We start from the raw sequence: 22,133 nt of genomic DNA, 5'->3' as shown, positions 1-22,133 counted from the left end.
CATGAAAGTCCTCCTTGTTGACTTAACACCTGGCCTGTTTATCCTCCATACAAACTTCAGTTCAATTCTTTTTCTCTTTCAGGTAAAATTCTTCTGATAAATGATCAGATAATCATGTCCCATAGTGCCCATCAGCCTGAATTCATAAAGATACTGTAGATCCTTTACTTATCAGTCTCCCCTTTAAGTGAGAGCTTTCTTAACATCGATAACAGGTCATTATTCCTCCCCATGAGGTCTTAACACTGTGAGCACAGCAGATAGAGACAGTGAATACAACTGCCCCCAAAACCAATCCGCCTAAATAGTAGAACTACTTCAAGCAGAAGTAGGTAATGATATACATTTGTATTATCTCTGGAATCAAAAACAGCCCTGTTAAATGTGACCCTACCTATCATCTCAGAAATTTATTAAACATTCTAATGTCATCTGGATTCAGGAAATGCAGCATTAGGAATGACCTTGTAGAACTATGTTTACTGTTTGGGGCTTTAGGCATCTCCTTCAATTTTATCTTAAACTTATCAAACTAGTAGTGCTCCTTAATCCTGGTGTTCAATTTTAAATTAAAATTAAAATTGGTTATGGGAAAAATGCTCTACAGAAGTAAGTCTAGGTTAATTTTTTTTCATTTATGCTATCATTACCTGCTTTATCTTCAAGTACTTTTATTTATAACTCCAAATGTGGGGAAATGAAGTTATGCATTTTTAATGATAATAATGAACAGTTTAATTTTATAGATAGGGAAGTTGCTTTTGTGGTTAAGTTCCATTAAAGACTTATTACTGAAGTACCTACACTGCCAGTTATAGTTCATTTCTCACCATCTGGGAAATGAAAACAAATACCTTCCCTGTGCATATTTCACAACAACTGAATATTAGAAGAAATTCGTTTGATAGACAACTGAGAAACAAATTAGGACTTTGACAACAATAAACAGAACTTCTCCCTGTATCCTAGCCTAGACCAAGATATTAAGAAACATAATTTCACATTTTCATTAGATTATACTAGAGGCCCGGTGCACGAAATTTGTGCACGGGGAAGGGGGAGAGGGGTCCCTCAGCCTGCAACGACACCAGTGTCTCACGCCCCAGCCGGCCTCTGGCCAGAGGCCCGCCCACCCTCCCTCTGCGGGCCGGGGCACACAGGACACTGGGGCTCGTGGCCTGAGGGCAGATCCAGCCGTGCCGCTTGGCCACCGCTCCCCCCAGCGGGGCTGACAGGAATGGACACTCCAGCAGTGGGGCTGAGGGGACTGGGTGCCACCATCTTGTGGCTATAGGCGCCTCCATCTTTGTGATGGAGTGACAGTTAATTTGCATTTTACCCTTTTATTAGATAGGATACAGGAATCCACATTCACACATGGTACTGTGCTCACATATCTGGAGATTCAAATATGACAGAGATGCCTGGTTTGCAGAAATAGCTTCTAAACATCACCCTGCCTTTCAAGTCATTAGTCAGATGACGTGACACACAGACCCATCATAGAAACTCTCTGTGTATAGATAAAGAGAGAGAAACAAGAAACAGTGCTGAGGGAGAGGTAAAGGGGGCAGAGCTGGGTTATTTTTGTGTAAAAAAGGAAGGAAGGGAAGGGAGTAAAAGTATATGCATAAGAAACGCTTCTTGTGGTTAACTGAAAGAGGGGTGGGAACTGGGGTGATGGTAAAAAGGCTAGAAGACATTTCACAATATATCTTTATATTATTTTCCATTTTGAACCATGCATTGGTATTTCTTAAAATTAAGTATAAACAAGAACACATAAAAGTCAACATGATGTAAACATATTCCCAACATCCTCAAAAAAAGAGACACCACTGCCCTAACCGGTTTGGCTCAGTGGATAGAGCGTCGGCCTGCGGACTGAAGGGTCCCAGGTTCGATTCCGGTCAAGGGCATGTACCTTGGTTGTAGGCACATCCCCAGTAGGGGGTGTGCAGGAGGCAACTGATCGATGTTTCTCGCTCATCGATGTTTCTAACTCTCTAACCCTCTCCCTTCCTCTCTGCAAAAAATCAATAAAATATATTATAAAAAAAAAAAAGACACCACAACTTGTTATTGCACATGACCCCAAGGCAGCTCTAAGTCTCGGCCATGTGCAAGGCCGAGTAGTCCTCCTTACTATAAACAGTGGGACTGACTCCACAGCCTCACGGGGCTGCATCTCGTTTTCCAATTTCTTAAAGAACGTTGGGTCTGGTTTACTCTGTCATTCTTATCTGAACCAAAGTAAATATTAGCCAATAAGATGCTAAATGTAATTCTATATTTTAGCTATGTTCTTCCAAATAAAAGAATGCTTTTGGTTACACCAATATTCACTGCTCTAAGTCTTACTATTTTACTATAGTTGTTTGTAAGCTTTGAGCCAATCCATATGTTATATGTACTTTAAAATAACACCCATTGTGACTTACATATTTTTTAAATATATTTTTATTGATTTCAGAGAGGAAGGGAGAGGGATTGCGGGATAGAAACATCAGTGATGAGAGAGAATCATTGATCAGCTGCCTCCTCACGAGCGGGGATAGAACCCGCAACCAGGTATATGCCAGGACCAGGAATTGAACTGTGACCTCCTGGTTCATAGGTTGACACTCAACCACTGAGCTACCTCGGCCAGGCACAACTTATATATTTTTAAGAGACCAGCCACATAACCAAAATGTTGCAAATTCTAAGGTTTCATAAGAACAGTATTCATGAGGAGAATCTAACATTAATTCATTGATTTCCAGGTCATGTTCCTGATGATTACTTTGACTAACCAAGCTGAATAAGACTTTCAAATGAAACAAGCAGTATGCCAATCACAAGAAATAAAAGGAACAGTAAGAGGTGAATGGAAGAATACAAAAGAAGGTAAGAAATAGTTCCTATTTTCAAAGAATACACACCTACTTAGATAACTTGGTAAATATAAACCTTGATGAGATTCTCAGAAGAGTGCAGCCTGGGGCCTGATCCACTGACGAAGTCAGCTGCCTTCTGAGAAGCTATCTAATGAACACAGAACTTGAGGATAAAGTCATTGTCTGCCACATCACATTTGCTCTAGTGCACAAACATCTAAACATTTTCAATTCCAAAAGCACTTCTATTGACTCTACGTACCAGCCAGGTGAGATTCAAGCTGGGATCTTACTGAATATTAAGAATATTCTAATGCCATTAGCAGCTACCCTTCTTTTGAAGTGGCACCTGGTATGAGGAAAAGAATTGCAGTAGGAAGCAAAACCATCAGTCTTAGTCCTGCCTTTGCTATAAATCCAAGGCGTCCAGTTTTACAAAATAGCAAAATCTACTTGCTATTTGAAGTCTCTTTCCCTAAGAGTTGAATTTTTCTCTTGATTGAAAGAGGCCTATCCTTTTCTCACTTTTAAAATCTACCATCATGGTAAAGAACTAATGTCTTCTTAGATCAAAGTTGAAAATGAAAAAAAAACGACTATTCAATCATGGGAAGATGAATGAAAATAAAATATTTATGTACTCTGCTCAAGGCCGCCCCCAGGGACTTTCTAGCTACTCAACAGCAAGCAAGGGCTTCTACACAGCTGGAAGTTGAGGAATCCATGAATCTATTTTCTCCTAAAACTATCCCATAATTCTTTAGACATATGACAAAGGTACAGAAACCACTGCTTTTTGAAGATAGAAGCATTTTTCTCCCCAGCCTCATTCTTGCATTTCATTTCAGTAACCAAACATCTTGTTGGATACTTATAACCTAAAAGTAATTGCTAAATAGTAAAATATAATTTTAAAGGTCCTTTGAACCTTGCAATTTCCTCTTCTAAGTTTAATATGAATTTTTTTTTAAATCAGTAAATATTAAACCTTTTGTTGTGAAGTGACAGTATCTGCATTTGCCTCCAATAAAATACTGTAGACTTAATATTTTAGAAAAAATGCTGCCTATTCCTAGGGAAGAAAATGAGCATCATAGTACAACTATTTATGTGGCAAATGCAGGGTTGTGGTTGTGCTTATGCTTTCACAGCATCCTCCATCACACACAAAAGCTACATGGTGGTGAGCAACAACAGTGAGCCATTTCAGCAGACAGCAATGCGGGAGGTTGTTGTAGCCATGCTTTATGGAGCACATCTATACAAAAGGATTTTTATGGCACCGAACAATTACAATGTCCATTTTAACCAAGACCTAGTGTTTGGGTGGTGGCTTGTTTTTATTTCCGCAATACAACTAATTATTCTAAATAGTTCATTACATTCAACTCTCTGTTGGCCCCATAAAGGCATTTGGAAGCAGAGAAAGAACAGACAGAATAAATAAATAAACAGGATAGAATGCATTTTTTAAATCTACAGCTAATCTAATCACCTGGTATATCCAATCATTTCATCGCATTCCTTCAGAGCTTGAGCTCCTGTTTTGTCTGTTTTGACATTTAATTTTCATGGGCCTCCTAAAGACAGGGACACTACTCAGTGCAGGGCTGGAGAGGGGAACAAGCAAAACAAGGAAGGGAATAGGTTGTTCATAAACATAATCAGCCCCTGAATAATTGAGAGTTGATTGTAATTAACTACCTATTCAAAGTAAAATATATGTATCATGCTCACAGCACACATCACTTGATGCCAAAAGAAAAAGAAAAAAAAGGTAAAACTTGTTTCTTGAGGAATCAACACAAGACTTAAAGTGCATTACAGTCCTGCATGCCATGCTGCACCCGAACCTTACCTAGGAGGACATCACCAGATAATTTATTAACAAATTAAACCATGAAGCTTGCATCCTGTGGAACAGACTTTGTACTTCAAAATTCACTGGAAAATAGATTTGTTATAAAAGAAGACATTTCTAAGACAAGAAACATCCAACACATTTAAAATATAATTGAGAAAACTATCAGAATAATTACACATTTATATTGTTCTGAACTTATAATGTGGTTTTTTTTATATCAACGATTTTTTCTTAATCACCTGACCCAATATTTGTGGGGTATTCTATTTAGGAAACTTATTCAGTATTGACTATCAATCAGCATGTATTGAGCATCTCCTATGTGCTAAGGACCATCACCTGCTGCTTTATTACACATAAAACAACTTACTGTGGGTCTAATTCAGCGGTTCTCAACCTGTGGGTCGCCACCCCTGAAAATACATCCTGCATATCAGATATTTACCTTACGTTTCATAACAGTAGCAAAATCACAGTTATGAAGTAGCAACGAAAATAATTTTATGGTTGGGAGTCACCACAACATGAGGAACTGTATTAAAGGGTCGCGGCATTAGGAAGGTTGAGAAGCACTGAACCATTTCACGAAATTTTTATTTTCTCTACTCCGTAAACCAGCACAAAATTTAGCAACTGCCAACATTTACAGGAAACAATATGCACATGTTCCACAACGTAGGTTCAATGCCATCAACGAGCAAGGGCCAACCTATAGCTCCTCATACATTACACATCTGTTAAGATGTATAGACTGTAGACAGTAGACCGTAGAGCCAGTGAACAAAATACCAGCATGGTTCACTGTGTTACTCTATTAATTCAGAGGAGCAGACATGATGTGCTAGGCAGAGTTCTGCTTCCTTACAGCCAGGCTCCCTCCTGATAAGGCTAAAACGCAAACCCCACCTCTCTCTTCTAAAGCACAGCCAACATTAAGGTTACTTAAGTTCCCTGACACAAATTCGAGTTGGAAGGTGATATTATATTAATTTAAACTTTGTCCTTTTAAAATTCCCGAGCATAGTTTGTATGACAAATAAGTGCTTTTAACCTATTAAAGATAGGAATATAAAATCATAGGTGAAGACTGAGAACTCTAATTCCTTGTTACTTTATGGGTTCTCTCATTAAGGATTATTGTCTTTATGAATGCACTGTTATTCTCTGAATTTTATATGTACTTACATTGTCCCCCTCGCTTCTCAGCTTCCAGAAGGGATGGATGTAAAACCAAGACCCTTCATTTCCTGCAGCGTCCAAGGACACGCGCATGGCATTCTTCTCGAGCAGAGCAGGTAACCTCTTGTTGACAGTCAGGTACTTGTTGCTCTTTATATGCAGTAGCTGTAGGGAAAAGACATGGGTTACCCCTTATTCTGGGATCTCCTCTGTTAAATACATGTATACATTCATGCACATATCATGTACCCACATAACAAGGTACCTATGAAACAAAAACTCCAAACGCACCAGCTTTCCAACTTGACTTCTTTGGGTTCCTCCTCACCGCCACCCCCACTTCTGCTTCATATGAAGTGGGCACATGAGGAAAACCAGGAAACACCTCTGACTGATTTTCATCTCTTTATAAATAATAAAATAAAACCAGGCTTTCCAAAGGGACCTGGAAGTTCCCCCAAACCACATTCCTGCGCAGCCACAACAACAGACCACTCTAAAGAAAAACCACAAAACTAAAATAATGTACAGACCCACTTAGTATGAATAACCATCCCTGCCCACAGACATCCCCAACCCTTCCTCTGTCAGGAGGCAGACGGCGCAGTCTACACGGGCTGCACAACTTCTACGGATGCTGAGCCACCCCTTCTCAGATGAGCCCAGAAGCGCCGTTTCTTGGATTTTTTTTGCATTGCATGAACAAAATTTTTCCAAAACATTATTTTACTGAGTAGGAAGACTAAAACAAATAACCTTCCTCTCTATTGTTACGATCGTTTCAAAAATGAATGTTATTTAAATACAATATAAGAAGGAAAATATCTCAAAATAAAGAGCAATTCTTTTTTTGTTTTGGTGAGATATTTTTTGTTAATTTTAGAGAAAGAGGAGGGGAGAAGGAGGGAGGGTGGGAGGGAGGGAGGAAGGAAAGAAGAAAGATCAGCTGCCTCCTGCATGCCCCCTATTGGAGATTAAGCCCGCAACCCAGGCATGTGCTCTGACTGGGAATTGAACGGGCGACATTTTGGTGCATGGGATGATGCTCCACCAACTGAGCCACACTGGCCAGGGCAAAGGCAATTCTTAAAAAAGAAATCAGCTTTTTGAAAAACTCATTATAATATCCTTGGTTCTTATCCTTATATAATAAAAGGCTAATATGCAAATTATCCCCTTGGGAGTTTGACCAACTGGGAATTTGACTGCTCGCTATGACGTGTGCTGCCCACCAGGGGGCAGTGCGGAATGAAGGAAGTCCCCAGCTGGCAGCTGGCAGCCACTAGGGACCCTACCCATGCACGAATTTCATGCACTAGTTTTATCATCTATAATAATAAAAGTTCAATATGCTAATTAGACTGGACAGCCGAATGACCTTCTGGACATCCTTCCGGATGAAGCTGGGGCTGCGAGGGCCGAGCCCCTTGCATGAATTTCGTGCATTGGGCCTCTAGTAAACCAATAAAAACCTTCATGGTCCAACCCCACTTCTTTTGGATTCACCATGTGAAATCTGGGTTTTTTGTTTTGTTCCTTTTTTTAATGTGTTTTTTATTGTTGCTAGTATTATAGATGTCCCCAGTTTTCCCCCTTTGCCCCACTCCACCTGGCTCCCACCCCACCCCACGCCTTCACAGCACTATTGTCTCTGTCCATGGGCTACGCATATATGTATATAAGTTCTTTGGTTAATTTCTTCCCCTACCCCAACCCTTCCCTCTGAAATCTGTCAGTCTCTTCCATGCTTCCACGTCTCTGGATCTATTTTGTTGGTCAGTTTATTTTGTTCACTAGATTCCACATATAAGTGAGATTATGTGATATTTGTCTTTCTCTGACTGGCTTATTTCACTTAGCCAAATACTCTCCAGGTCCATCCATGCTGTCGCAAAGGGTAAGAGAGCCTTTGACAAACTGGTTTTTATAAACATGCCTCACCCCTGACTAATTTGTTCAACTATTATTTTCCCTTTGACCCAGTTGCCTTATTTATTTCTATTTTATTGCATTATGTGGTATTTCTGAAAATGCCTTACATTCTTTTTGGAACAAGGTGGGGCATATAGTAACAAATAACCAAGTAAAAAGCTAATAAATCTAGTGAAACACAAGAAAGGAATGCAGCTGAGATAAATCAGTGTGCACACTAATTGAAATAGAAGCTCTCTTAATAACAAGTCAAGGACAATCCCCATCTAAAAGTACAATTTGAAACTTTCCTCTCTGTACAAAATGAAAAGATAAAGGTTCACATGTTACACGTAGCCCCATTAATACTCAAGGGCTATTTTATTACATGCCCTAATGCCTTTATTACATGTTTCCCCATCTTTTTCTTTTTGATGCAGTAACTTGTGGATGCATCTAGAGAAGCTCACTTCTTAATATGTATACAGCAGACTTATTACTAAACACCTGGAATAGTGTGCTGAATGTCAACTGGAAATATCATGTCATCTTTAAGTACCACCAAAGAACAAACTACTGCACCCCAAAATTTTAATGCTATTTGGTATTCCAACCAAATGCAAATTATCCATAAAATATTCACCTCTTTTAAGGGAAAGTAAATCGACACTTACTTGGATAACGTTACTGTATTTCACGATTTCTCCCAACAGCTTCTTATTTTCTGATTCATTTTGTTTTTGTTCCAATTCTGCAGCATGCTATAAAATGATTATCAAATATTCAGTGTGAAAACATTGCAAACAGCATGCAATAACTGACAAAGAAATAAGGGGGTTTTTAGGAACAAGGAGCACAAAGGATGCAACCATGAATAAAATAGGTTGGTTGCTTTACTCCTGGTGCTTCGGGTAGGGTGGCAATCATTAAATACATGATTATAATATAGTGTGATGATTCTCTCAATTTAATGCTGAAATGTGGCCAAAAATATCTTGGGAAGTTTTTATGTTGGAAATTTCAGAAAAGCCCTAGGCTCTGTGGTCTTATAATTACTTTCAGAGGAATACGGCTAGAGAAACCAGGACAGTAGATGAATTTCAAAAGTCTCAAAATATAGTTTCAATGCTGAAACTAACAGAAATTTTAATGACACAAATTAAGTCTTATCAAATTTGTACTCAGCCAAATCAGAAACACCAGACTTTCTTTTTCCAATCTTTCAGAAAAAAAATAATAAAGTACTGTGCCAAGTAAAATATAACTGGATCTGCTATTCCTACAGAGATTCTGAATTGGTTTCCAGTTTGATGTGAATCTGTGAATTTGTCAGGCACACCCTAAAAAATAGCAGCAGGAATGTATTACCTACACACCAGGAAATCAGGAGTCACACCCTGTAACTTAAAAGTCCCTTCCAGTTTCAATGTGTTGCTACTCTTCTAAATCTCTGTGGATTGAGTGAAATCACGAGCCTAGGAAATAGATTTTTTGTTACTGCTGTACCTGGTCTACCCTAAGCCAGACAAATAGAAGCCTGGCTCTTACCTGTAATTTCTTCAGCAAGGCTGCCTCTGTGTGGTTCCCTTGTTTGGCTTGCTTAGCTTTCCAATATTGTTTCTGGGCAGAATATCGATTCATAGGACACACCTTAAAGAGGCAGTCTGTGACAAAACAACAAACAAAATCATGTAACTGAGAAGATCAGCATTTCTTACATTTTCCCATTAGCCTAAGCACTGGAATCTTGGAATCCTGAGAGTAAAGAATATTTAAAGGTCATTTAGCCCATCCTGCAGCCAACTCTTGAATTCCCTCTATTACATCCTGTTCAAATAACTTTGTAGACTGTGAAAATACCCACTTCTTCATTACTTTAAGTTTCTTAAAGGGTACTTTAGCTGGAGTAATTTATAAGGAAGTCAAACCAAGGTAACCATGATATTAGAAGCACTATTAATAATAATGGGGTATGTGGTCTCACAAATTGAATAGAATGACATTAGTGACGTTTACTGCCTTATGTGACCTTGCACAATTAATCACTTACTCATTTTTTAAAAAATATTTTATTGATTTTTTCACAGAGAGGAAGGGAGAGAGATAGTTAGAAACATCGATGAGAGAGAAACATCGATCAGCTGCCTCCTGCACACCTCCTACTGGAGATGTGCCCGCAACCCAGGTACATGCCCTTGACCGGAATCGAACCTGGGACCTTTCAGTCCGCAGGCCGACGCTCTATCCACTGAGCCAAACCGGTTATGGCTCACTTACTCATTTTATGTATCTTTGACAGCAAAGGGATGCAAACAATAGAAACAATCACAACAACCACATTTCAGTCACCCATCCCCCAAGTTTCCACATACCTGGGTGAATGTGAAAATCTGAGACATAGTGTGTTATAGCAGGGGGGGAGCAAAAAAAACTAAACCAAGATTATAGTCCTAACTCTCCCACTCAATATCAGGATAGGGTATCTAGTGAAATGACATCATTAGTGATATCTCTAAGTCAAAAGGCAAAAACTGCTTTTTCCCTTTTTTAAAAAATTCTTTTCAAATCTCACTTATTTGTTATTATAATGGCATAAATAATAAAAAATTATGATTGTAAACTTTTAAAGGAATTTTTTAAATTCAGAAGAAATGGCTAAATTCTGTTGGTTGACACCCCGCCTCCCATAAACAGACAGGCTATAGAAAACTAATTATTACTTCATAGTTTAAAAATTATTGATGTCAGTGTATAAATTTTGTATAAGTAGCAGAAAACAGGCACCTTTGAACTGCTAAAAGTAGGGTGAGAGACCATCACAAATACAATATGACACTAGAATCACCACTGGGCACATGTGTGTGAAAACCAAACAACTGGACCTAAGAACTGTTTTCCTCAGCAACATATAAGCCCTAGAAATTATTTCCTATATACTAGCCTCTACAAAGAAACTATACAAATTTTTTAAGCACAAATATAGAGGTTGTTTACCAATATCTCCAAATGAGTGCTCCTGATTTAATGCAGACTATTTGACTATCCTATACGAGGCAAGTAACCAAACTCTACATTGTGTTAGTGCCGCAAAAACCCAAAACCTTATTTAAGTAAAAATGAACTCTAATCTGCAGTCTACACTTCTGACCTCTTTCATGTCTGAGAAAAAAAGAGAAAAACTGGGTTTGCCATTACTTCAAGTTCCTAATCAAGTTCGTTAGGAAATGCTCCTTGACAGAGAAAATGTTTTTCCTAAGTTCTACCCCACCCCAGTAGCGCTCCTAATTAGTGTTATCTTTGGGTAGCTAGCTAAGAAAGTGTATGTGTCATGATCCCAATTGTTGGGGCTGAAGTTGTTGTGAAGTGAAGCCACACATCCTGCCAAGCCAGGCAGCCCAGCCAGGTGGTGTTGCTGGGTGCTAAGACGCAGACCCTCTCCTCAGAAAGCTCACAGTGGGTAAGACAGGCATCTACGTGTCCAAGTTTCACCCTGGAACTCTGGGGAGGTGCTGTGGGGCATGAAGGTGCATGTGGTCAACTTCACCAGGGAAGGCCAAAGAGTTTTTCCAAAGGAGAAGACACAAGCCAAGTTTCAAGGAACCAATAGGAATTCAGCACATTGCCAAAGGGGTTCAAATGCTCTGAGGGGAGGAGCATTCCAAATAGAGCAATGGTGGGAACAAAGACACAGAAGATTTGAATGCTTGAGGGGCCCTCTAACCTTGCAGGGAGGCTAGGGCTCAGGCTGCGAAATGAAAATGCAGTGGTTTGCTGAAGTCAGGGTCTGGAGAATGCCATGTGCTAGGCTAGAGGGTATGTGCTTTATCTCATGGAAAATCTCAAACACCATGTGAAAGGCGATGTGAACAAATTGGCGAGAAGACCAGCACCGAGCCAGCGTGCTGAGAGACAGTGAGGACCTGCAATTGGGCTGTAGGGTAATAGCTGATTTCAAAGAAAACATCAGAATCAACAGGCTTAATAATCTGTCAGATGGGAGGGGTGTGAAGGAGAGGGAACATGAAGATGGCCAAATGAACAAGTTTCCACCCATGCTGTCTGAGATACAAAGCCTTCGATCTCAAAAGCCCTTTCTATTTGCAGGGCCTTACTGTTAAGGTCCTCGTCAGCAATCCCCCACAACAGGTGGCATCACTTTTCATATTATAGTGAATAACCAATCTGCTCCACTACTATTGTAGGACTATTTTGGTTGATGGGAGGGAACAAAGGGCATACAGACTTCTGTAAATTTGCTTAGTTGATGGCAGTGGTGGTGGTGGTGATGGTGTGTGTGTGTGTTTGTGTAGTTCTCTCTGCCTCTTTTAGAAAACAGAAAAAAAATCAACTGGGCTAGTCAGATATTTTGTCTGATTCTCAATTTATTGCGAAATGCAAGTGTTAAAAATACCTGTCATGCCTAATTCGAAGGGCTGCTGAGATACGCCCAAAAGACAATCTGTGTGAAAGTACTGACGCTGTGAATTTTAAAGCCCTCTTATAAATGTGAGGTATTATTATTATTAATATTGCTTCATTAGTTCAGCAATAGCTTCACTAAGATTAAGAGCTGACTAAACCCTAACAGAGCTCTCAGCACAGAGCAACAGAAAGTAGGGTTGTCAGATTAAACTTGAATCCAAACCCAAAGTGCCCAATTCACGGCCAGGTATTAGCCCCTTTGGTTTACAGTGTGTTTGTATAAAATTCCCAAATACCCTGAAACAGCATGGCAGTGAGCAGCAGATGCAATCTCCATTACCTTGAAATATCTTATAAAATATGCAGACACAGTCACTAACACCAGCAGGGGTGGAGCCCCAACAAGCCTCCCACTTTTCCCGGCCAGCGGGAATCCAACTGTCTCAGAGCTATGGGTTTCGTCAGCCCTGGTCACCCTGCTTCTCAAACAAGCTCTCAATCTCTCTAACGTAGAGGTACATACACTGCTAACAAATAGGTTTTAGGGAGGACTCCCATCAGAAAGCAGCCCAGTGTCATTTGTTAATTAGGTAACAACAGTTTCTTCATCATTTCAAGACCCAAAGAATAATCAAAAAGGAAAAGTTGGCCTCATAGGACAAACACCAAAAGCACAAATAAAAGGAAGGAATTTGAGTTAATTTTTTTTAATCTGAGAGCAAGCATTTTGCAGAATTTCAGAAGTTGAGAAATGTTAGAAATCTGGCATAACATGCTACGTTCAATCAGGCAATATTATAAGAACAATGCCTTAGAATTATAACTTTTTTTACAAGTGTGGAAGGAAATTCAGCCCACAGAAGTGTTCGCTTTAAAATGAAAGACACAAGGGCCTCTTCAGCCTGCTGACAAATGCTAGTGGAGGGAGTGACTATGAAAGTCATTTGAATGGTGTGGAGCACCAAATCCATGGCATGTGACCCTGTAACTCAAAGAACCAACCTTCCCGCATGATTCCGGGTAAATCTGGCAGGAAACCAGTCTAAACCTCCACTTACAATACCTATCTAACTCGCTTTGAAATGTTTTTGCTTTGTGCCTATAAAAACGCTTTCTAAAGTATTTGTATCCAGGCAGTTTCTGCACCCAGAGCTGTCTCCAGAACTCCATCTGGGGCTATTACATGTAAAGTTCAAGTTACGCAGTGGCCAGCAACTTCCTTTGGTAATTGGTGGAAGGAGCACTTTCTGTTTCATTTCTCCTCCCTCCTAACATTTAAATGAGGCAAGACACAGTACACCATCAGCAAATGCCTGTCACAAAGCGGGCATTCAACAAATGGCTCTTTCTTGGTAGCCTGTAAAATGACCTCATATGATTACAGAGAATGTGGTTGCCAAGGCGTTTATTATCTCCAGGTGGAGAAAGGTGGGGAGGGAGGCAGCTGGAGCTTTTCTCTTTGTGATATAAACAGGATGCAGCAGAGTTCAATGAGACAATGGGACCTTCCCAAAGATAAAACAGAAAGTGGCAAGAAAACTCTCCCTAGGGTTAGGGACAGGCAGACAAGGGCAGTTGGTCAGGGGAGAGGTATGCACCCAACCAGCCTAAAATACAACTGTAGCTCTGTTTATTCAGTTTTTCTAAGAAACGCATCCTGAAACGGTGTCTGTACAAAGCTCTTTATGCTTAGAAGTTAAAAAGGAATGTGTTCTCCTTAAGCATAGGAATTTCATACTGAACTTTTACCCGCTTTGATCACAGCCTACGGCAGGCGTGGAGAGAGTATCAGACAGGGACAGTGTTCTCTAGAGCGTTATAAAAGCCTAAGAGAATTTACATTGCAGGTGTTCGGAAACATTAACATTTACCACAGCACATGGGTGGGCAGCCGTGAAGACTGCAGAATAACTTCCTCCAGGCAAAAGTCCACTATTTTACTACTGACCGAGGGAGGAAAGTGGCTTTGTGTAGTTACAGACTGCCAACATGTTAGAATTCAAAGGGGCTTCCAATGTTAAGGCATCAATAGGAATGCTATAGAATCTCAGTCTCAAACATCAATTACCTGATTCATACATTAATGGGTAAATACTCCAAAACAAACAACACTTTACTTTTTTTCTTGTTCCCTTCGGAGTGAATAAATTCAAATAATATTCAAATGCATTGATGCTAATTTTCATTCTTGTCTAAGTTTAACTTTAGGATTAAGCAAACCATTCCACTACACATAAGTGGAATTTCTTTCCCAAAAAAATCATAACATATAATTTTTAATTAATTTTCCCATTCTCAAAATATCATTATTAACACAGATAATCAAAAGATAAGCTTTATATACATATAAAATCTCATTTAATTATTCTAAAAACTCTTTGAGGTGTTAGTTTTAATATGAGGAAAGAGAAACTCGGAACATTTTTCCTAATCTCAAAGCTAGTTTTTAGGTTTAATCCAAATCAATCTGTCTCCAAAACCCATCTTCATAATTTAATAAGAGATACTCAATATTTCTCAAATTAAAACTTAACAGATACATCTATGTACAGTCACTGAAATTAAACCATACAACCTGACAGTGTAGTTGTGTCTGGTTTCATACCCCAAGACCTGCTGAATTTCTCCTACAAGGACCCAAAAATGTATTTAAAAGAGACCATCCGAATATCTATAATTATGGCCTAATAGAAGGAGCAAGTAAGAAACACCTGAACAGGGGATTTTACTGCCTCAAGTCCTCCACTTGGAAAGTAATAATTTTTAAATAGCTGGACAATTAAACTGTTAATACAGGTAAATTAACTTAATAGAGATAGGCTTGCCTTTTTAAACCCATTTTAGCATGGCAATAAAAATTCCCGGCTTCAAAAAATGTTTAAGTCTAACACAGGCTATTTTATGCCATTATAGTTATGTAATAGAGATATTTAGATTGAAGAATTATTTGCTGTTCATTGGCTAGTGACTGAATTAATTACTATCCTCATATGGGAGACCTAGAACAAATTCAGTTTCTTGTGCCAGCTAGGTCCTCTGTGAGCAGAGATTGATCCACAAGAACAAGAGAGACCATGGAGTCCTAAACGCCATTATTGTAGATTTATGCCCAAGGGAAACTGGCTCTCTATTGATGATTACCACCAGAAAGCATCTACCTCTACAGGTACTTTAGGAGTCAATGGATAATAACTTTAGGGCAGTGTTTTACAAACTGTAACTGTGCACACCAGGTTTGCAATCAATGTATTTGGTCCCAATCAGCCTCTTTTGCATGGAGTGGAATGGAAAGGAGTGGAGTGGAGTGAGGTGGGGTGGGGTGGGGTGGAGTGGAGTGGAGTGGAGTGGGATAAGAAGAGAAACAGAGAACACTGCAAGTAGCAAGTAGTCTTTCAAGAACCTTGTTTCAGGGGGACTGGGGTGTGTGCGTGTGTGTGTGTGCATGTGTGTGCGTGCGTGTGTGCATGTGTGTGTGTGTGTGTACATACATACTAGATTAAAATGTAAAATATATTTTTTACTGAGTGTTGTAATAAAGTGAAAGTCACAATTTTCAAGGCCTACACAAGTACACAGGTTAGGGTTAAAGGCAATGGAAATTTTTAAAAAATAGAGAGAGAAATCCTGTGGGCAAAGGGAGAGGAAGCAGACAGCCAAATGAAAAATTCTTTTGGCTCTATGACTTCTGAAAAACACAGAAACTATCCTTTTAGTAATTGAGCAATAAAACTGTTATATAGGCAATTACAATGGAAGAGGAAGAAGCCCTTTTAAAAATATCTTTTTTCCACACTCTGGTTGACCTCTACCTGTACTGTAGCACCCATCTCTCTGATGCTACCATTCATTAGCTAACACGTTTGCAGGGAACTCTACGTGCAGCACCTATTATGTGCTGCAGGAAAGATGATCAGAATCTGTAGAAAGAAACTCCTGCCAAGTTGCCCAGGAAACAATCATTGGATGCCTCTTCTTTCTTCTCTGAAAGGCCTTACTGTCTGTTTTGTCTCCTATTAAAATGCAAATACCTGAGAAGGGAACACACTAAGGTCTTGGTTCTCAGTTTAGCAGTGGAGAGAGATACAGCTCCCTGGGCGCGGGGGGGAGGGAGGACTGGTGCAGCAGATCTGGGGAAGGAACCTTTCAGGGTACCAACATCTGGCAAAATATGTGGGAAAGTTGTCTGTCAATTTTTCAGATGACACTGACTGAGGAGAAATAGCTAATTTGACATATAAAAATCTACATTTTCAAAAATCTCTACAGGACAAACATCAGCACCATTAAACTTTAAACAAGTTTAAATATAAAGTTCTGAATTTCTGTTCAGAAAAAATTCAACTGCTTAACCAAGACTATTAACAGCTAATATTGGGGTAGGTGGCGGGGGCTGGGGGGAGGAGCGTAGACCTTAGGCTTGCATTCAACTTCACATAATTAAAGTGACCATACATCCCTGTGTGCCCAGGACAATTCTGGTTTATGCCCGTTACCTGAGCCTAGTTATTGTGTCTGTTTTCATTCTCAAAAGATAAAGTGTATAATCACCCCAAATATAACAAATGAACACTGTGATGGGGGGGCTGAGAAGCTGACACAGCCATTTTGGCCTGATTAATGTAAGAACGGAGTTTCAACCAGAGGAAGTAAGAACACATCCAGACTGCTGGGCTCAATTGTGCACGTCCAGAATATGAAGTTCAATTCTAGGTGGCACACTCAAAGTGGCACCTCATAAAGCAGCCCATATCTGAAGTGAGGCAAATGGGAAAGCACGCAAAATATAGAAATCAACCATAGTGGGAACTGAGAAAAGAGTAGGCGTCATCTCACTTTGTATAGCTAAATGCCTACATGTAAAAGAGGGAAGACGTTTATTTCTCTGTCGATCCAAAATCAAAGCAAAATTTTTTTCAACGTAAGGAAAATCTAGCCAGCAATTGCAGAAATCCAGAAAAACACAAATTAACCAGAGGCGAGTAAACTTTTACTGTACTGCACAGGCAGAGCGGATGAGAAATGCTGCAGAAGGGACCCTGCATTGGGAAGGAGGTCCCTTCCACCTTCTGTTTTATAAGGGGAATCGTGGGGGTGAATGGCATGGAGGGGTAGAGTCCATGTCCTTTATTCAAAGATAAAAAGGTCAGGCCTCTCACCTGCCTCAGCTGTATTTATCACACATGACTTGGCTTGGTGTCTCACTTTTAAAGAGACCAGGAAATTCCACCCCTGGACCATGTAAAAATCTCCTACTATTAAATATCTGCCAGTACTAGGTTAAAATGGACAGCTAAAGCATCCCATAAATATTCACTATGATTACTTCCAACTTTACACTCCAGATGAACAAATGCAGTTGTGTTTCTATCTCAGAGCTTTACTAGTAGAAGCATGATGATTGTTATTGCGATACTAGAGGCCCGGTACACAACATTCGTGCACTGGGGGGAGAGGGGGTTCCTCAGCCCAGCCTGCGCCATCTCACAGTCTGAGACCCCTCGGGGGATGTCCAACTGCCCACCTGGGGGGGGGGGGGGGAGAGCCTAAGCCAGCAGTCAGACATCCCCTGAGGGGTCCTTAGCGCTGCCACGGAGGCGGGAGAGGCTCTTGCCATTGCCGCTGAGCTCGCCATGAGCCCGGCTTCTGGCTGAGCAGAACTCCCCCTGTGGGAGCGCACTGATCACCAGGGGCAGCTCCTGCATTAAACATCTGCCCCCTGGTGGTCAGTGTGCGTCATAGCGATCGGTCGTTCCACCGTTCAATCGATTTGCGCATTAGGGTTTTATTATATAGGATTTTCTCTCTTAAGTACTTTATTTGGTAAAATACTCCTAGATTAAAAGATGAGTAGAATATCAAAGGTAAAAGAAATGATAAACAAGAAACATCTCCCTCCCACCCACATACACACTTAAACAAACAAACATACGCACACAAACACACACTAACAATAGCTAACACTGAATGGTCAAACATCCTGATAAGAGCTTCACATGAATTCTTTAGTTTTCATAGAAAAATATGAGACAGATACTATTATTATTCCCATTTGACAGATGGTGAAGCTGGAGCTTGAAGGTTAGGTCAGAGTTAATAAGTGGCAGAGCTGGGCTTCAAACCCAACCAACTTCAAAGTCTGTGCTTTGATGCTCTAAAGATGGAGATGGAAGGGCACACATAATCAGCTACTTTCTAGTTTGAAAAGCAGAGCAGTAAAATATTGGAAAGCTGAGAAGTGGAAGGAAAGGTGGGACTGGAAATGAAAACAGGCTGGATATGAAAAGTAGGGACCTGAGAGATAAGATAGCAGAGTAACTAATGCAGGAGGCAGGACGTGGGAAGTATAAGAAACAATTGTGGCATTTTTTTCTCCCTGCATTTTTTGTCTTCTTTCCAACCTATTCTTGTTATTTCCTCCATAACTTTAAATTTGCTTGATGTTCTCTTCCATAATTTCTTAGGTTCTCCCTCATTCTATGTCTTTCTGTTTTATCTCCTTCTGTTTTCCTAATCATTTTCTTCTTTTTACCTTCTCTTATTTCACCTTTTCTTCAATATTTCCTTTATCTCTTTTCTGAACTTTTTTTCCTCTCTCTCCCTTACATGATTAAAAAATTGTGCTTAAAGCATATTACTCTTTTCTTCAGATAAGATCATATCTTTCATATTTCAAATAAAAATATAGATGAATAAGGCACTAATATCAAACTCTACTTAAAATTAAGTTGCAAAGGCAAAACATCTATCTAACAGTAGGCATGAAGCCAGAATGTAACAAGTATTCTTACAAGTCAACTACTAGTAAATAACACATACAACCCAGTAAGGTATGAACAGACACATCACAAAGAAGATCTATGGAAGACCAACAAGCACATGAAATGATGCTCAACATTATTGGTCATTAGGGAAATGCAAATTAAAACTGCTAGCATAAGTAGCTACATATTAATAAAGGAAGGGAACAAAGGAAATCAGACATTATTAAGCATAATCAACTAAAGCATAAGTCAGCTTTGCTAGGAAGTTGCAACATTCATAGGAACCCCAGGAATTGCAGCATTGTCCCACCAAGGGGATTAGAGTTCATCCCTCCCTTGTGTAAGGAGGAAGGAACAGCTTTCCAATCTCCCCAAGGTACAACGGGCCCATCCCCCAGACCATGCGGGGGGGGGAGGGGTGGACAAGCACATGTGCAATAGAAGCCAAAATGGCAAAGGGGGAGGTGCTTCTATGAGGCAGGTGCAATAGGAGCCAAGATGGTGACCACAGAGGCCTGTCTGTCTAGCCTGGGAAAAGGATCAGATTGGATAAGGAACACGGAACCTCAGAAGATCTAAGAAATAGATTGGGCAGGGGGTTGGCCCAGCAGAAGCCCGTGAAAGACTGAGAAGTTGATTGGTTATTTTGACCAATCTCTCTCTCTCTCTCCTCTCTCTCTCTCTCTCTCTCTCTCTCTCTCTCTCTCTCTCTCTCTCTCTGGAACACATGTTCAACCCGTTCCTTCACACATCTTCTCTCCACAGCACCCATGTGGCCTTGCAGCTGGGGCCAGTAGTTACACAGACCTCAAGCAGGCTCCAAGCCCAGCTTGGATACTGAATACAGCAGCGCCAGACAGCCAGTCAGAGCACAGCCAGGAACTGGACAAAGCTTTGATATAAATTAAACTTTGGCATGGCACTGAATCTCTGGACATTGGCCCTATTTGGGGGCCTGATGAAGACAAGGTTGGACTTCTTCCATGGGGGAACTGAGGGAGATGGGACATTGGAAACCTGGGGACAGCCTTCAATTTTCACCCAAATAAGTCTTACCACACCACAATCTCCCAAGCATGGGTCTCTCAGAATGCTTTCTTTGCGATCTTGTGAAAGAACCCACTTCCACTGGCAAGAAAACCACAATTACATGCCACTACACACCTACCAGAAAGGCTAAAATTAAAAAGAATAACAATATCACATATTGGTGAGGTGTAGAGCAACTGGAACTCTCATATATGGTACATACATACATTCTGACACTCATTCATGGAACAAATGCAAAATGGTTCAGCTTTCAAAATGTTTTGGTAATTTCTTGAAAAGTTAAACATACACTTAATATCTGATCCAACAATTCCATTGCAAGGTATCCATGCAAGACAATGAAAACATATGTCCACACAAGCCTTGTAAGCAGATGTCCATGTCAGCATCCTATATAATAAAACCCTAATATGCAAATAGACCGAACGGCAGAATGACTGCTCACTATGATGCGCACTGACCACCAGGGGGCAGATGCTCGACACAGGAGCTGCCCCCTGGTGGTCAGTGCACTCTCACAGGGGGAGCGCTGCTCAGCCAGAAGCCCGGCTCACAGCTGGCAAGTGCAGCAGCGCTGGCGGGAGCCTCTCCCACCTCCGAGGCAGTGCTAAGGAGCCCTCGGGGGATGTCCAACTGGCAGACATCCTCCCAGAAGTCCCGGACTGCAAGAGAGTGCACGCGGGGCTGAGAAACCCCCCGTCCCCGTGCACGAATGTCATGCACTGGGCCTCTAGTTATTTATAATAACCAAAAGGGGAAGGAGGAGGACAATCCAACTCTAAATGTGGCAGTATGCTTGAGCAATGGAATACTGCAAGGATGAATCTCAAAAACACCATACTAAAGAAGCCAGACCCAAAAGTCTATATTTACATGATGCCATTTATAGGAAATTCTAGAAAACGTAAAAGTATTATCACCCAAAAGAAAGTCAGTGGTTGCCTGGAAATGAGGTGAGAACAAGGACTGACTGCAAAAGGAAATTTTTCTGGGGTAATGGAAGAGTGACTGCAGTGTTGGTTGCACAACTGTATATATTAACCAAAACAACTGTATACATTAACCAAAACATAGTGAGTGAATTTTATTGAATGTAAATTACTGTGCAATAAAAGTGAAAATGTACTACTCTACTTGTATATGGCCCTCAATTGTTTACTTTTCTATGGATCAGTGGTTTCCCATAAGTACTCTTAAAATAAAAGATTAACTCTGAACACACAATAAGGATTTGTTGTTGTGTGGGCTGTGGTTTACTTGCTTTGGGAGGAAGAAGACGGGGTGACTCGTTTGCTACACAACAGGAGCTAGCTGGCTGCCCTGCACGTGGTAGCTCTCCAAAATATTTGGGGATTGACTGGTAAGGCACACCCAGGAGTGAAGCAGGCAGATCTGGTTGAACCTAGTGAGACAAATTTTCCTAAACAGCACAAAATAAAGACAGGGCTTACTCCAAAATTTAATGTTAATTTAGAGAAAGGAATAGCTTGGAATACCCTGTCAGACCTGAAAGTGAGGAGCCAACACAGACTACTGAGTCCCGTCTAAAGGACTTGAAGAGGTTCCCACTGGACACAGATGAGACTGAGCATCAGCATTAATAACTGAGCAGGATCAAAGTGCATCAGCATCAAATTCTTTAAAAATATAAGAGTTCATGGTTATAAAAATACTTACTGGTCATCTTTGGAGGTTAGCATACCAACTCATTACTCCAAAAAAGAGTAAATAAAGGAAAAAAATAAGCATTCAAAAAGAAAGATAAGGAGTCATGATTTAAGGAATTATATGTTACCTAATTGTTCTAGCAGTAATTATAAAATATTTTAGAGAGCCACCTTCGTGCATGTCATTAGAGATGCTAGGATATGTCTACTGGGAAATGCAAAATAATACTTCTGAATAAAGGTTTTGATGCTTTATTAAAAAAATAAAGAAAGATAAGAAAAGGGAAATGTATATAAACACAAATATAGTACAAACACAGAAGCATAACTACGCTACCCTGCAAAGTAGAAGCAAGCTGCACAGAACTGTACAATGTGCTCCCAGTGTTGCGAAAACAGT

The 22,133-nt window shown here is 40.3% G+C and overlaps 1 protein-coding gene across 4 annotated transcripts in view; it reads right to left on the bottom strand.

Annotated features, from left to right (window-relative positions):
* The window catches only part of ITPR2 (inositol 1,4,5-trisphosphate receptor type 2), a 417,029-nt gene that overhangs the window by 329,129 nt on the left and 65,767 nt on the right, over positions 1-22,133 (bottom strand). For 2 of the 4 annotated variants that reach the window (XM_023744345.1, XM_023744344.1), the window contains exons 3-5: positions 9,382-9,497; positions 8,508-8,594; positions 5,929-6,087 (exon numbers count right to left, since the gene is read on the bottom strand). In XM_023744345.1, coding sequence (XP_023600113.1) covers positions 5,929-6,087; positions 8,508-8,594; positions 9,382-9,497 — 362 coding nt within the window. Of the gene's footprint in view, positions 1-2,924; positions 3,038-4,374; positions 4,490-5,928; positions 6,088-8,507; positions 8,595-9,381; positions 9,498-22,133 lie in introns of those variants that run through there. The other 2 variants (XM_023744346.1, XM_023744347.1) reach the window with 2 other exon arrangements.

This window comes from Myotis lucifugus, unplaced genomic scaffold (assembly GCF_000147115.1).
Source record: "Myotis lucifugus unplaced genomic scaffold, Myoluc2.0 scaffold_451, whole genome shotgun sequence".
In the NCBI taxonomy this organism is placed as follows: Eukaryota; Metazoa; Chordata; class Mammalia; order Chiroptera; family Vespertilionidae; genus Myotis; species Myotis lucifugus.
Note: the sequence above shows the minus strand (reverse complement) of the source record. Positions and strands in the feature narration are given on the sequence as shown.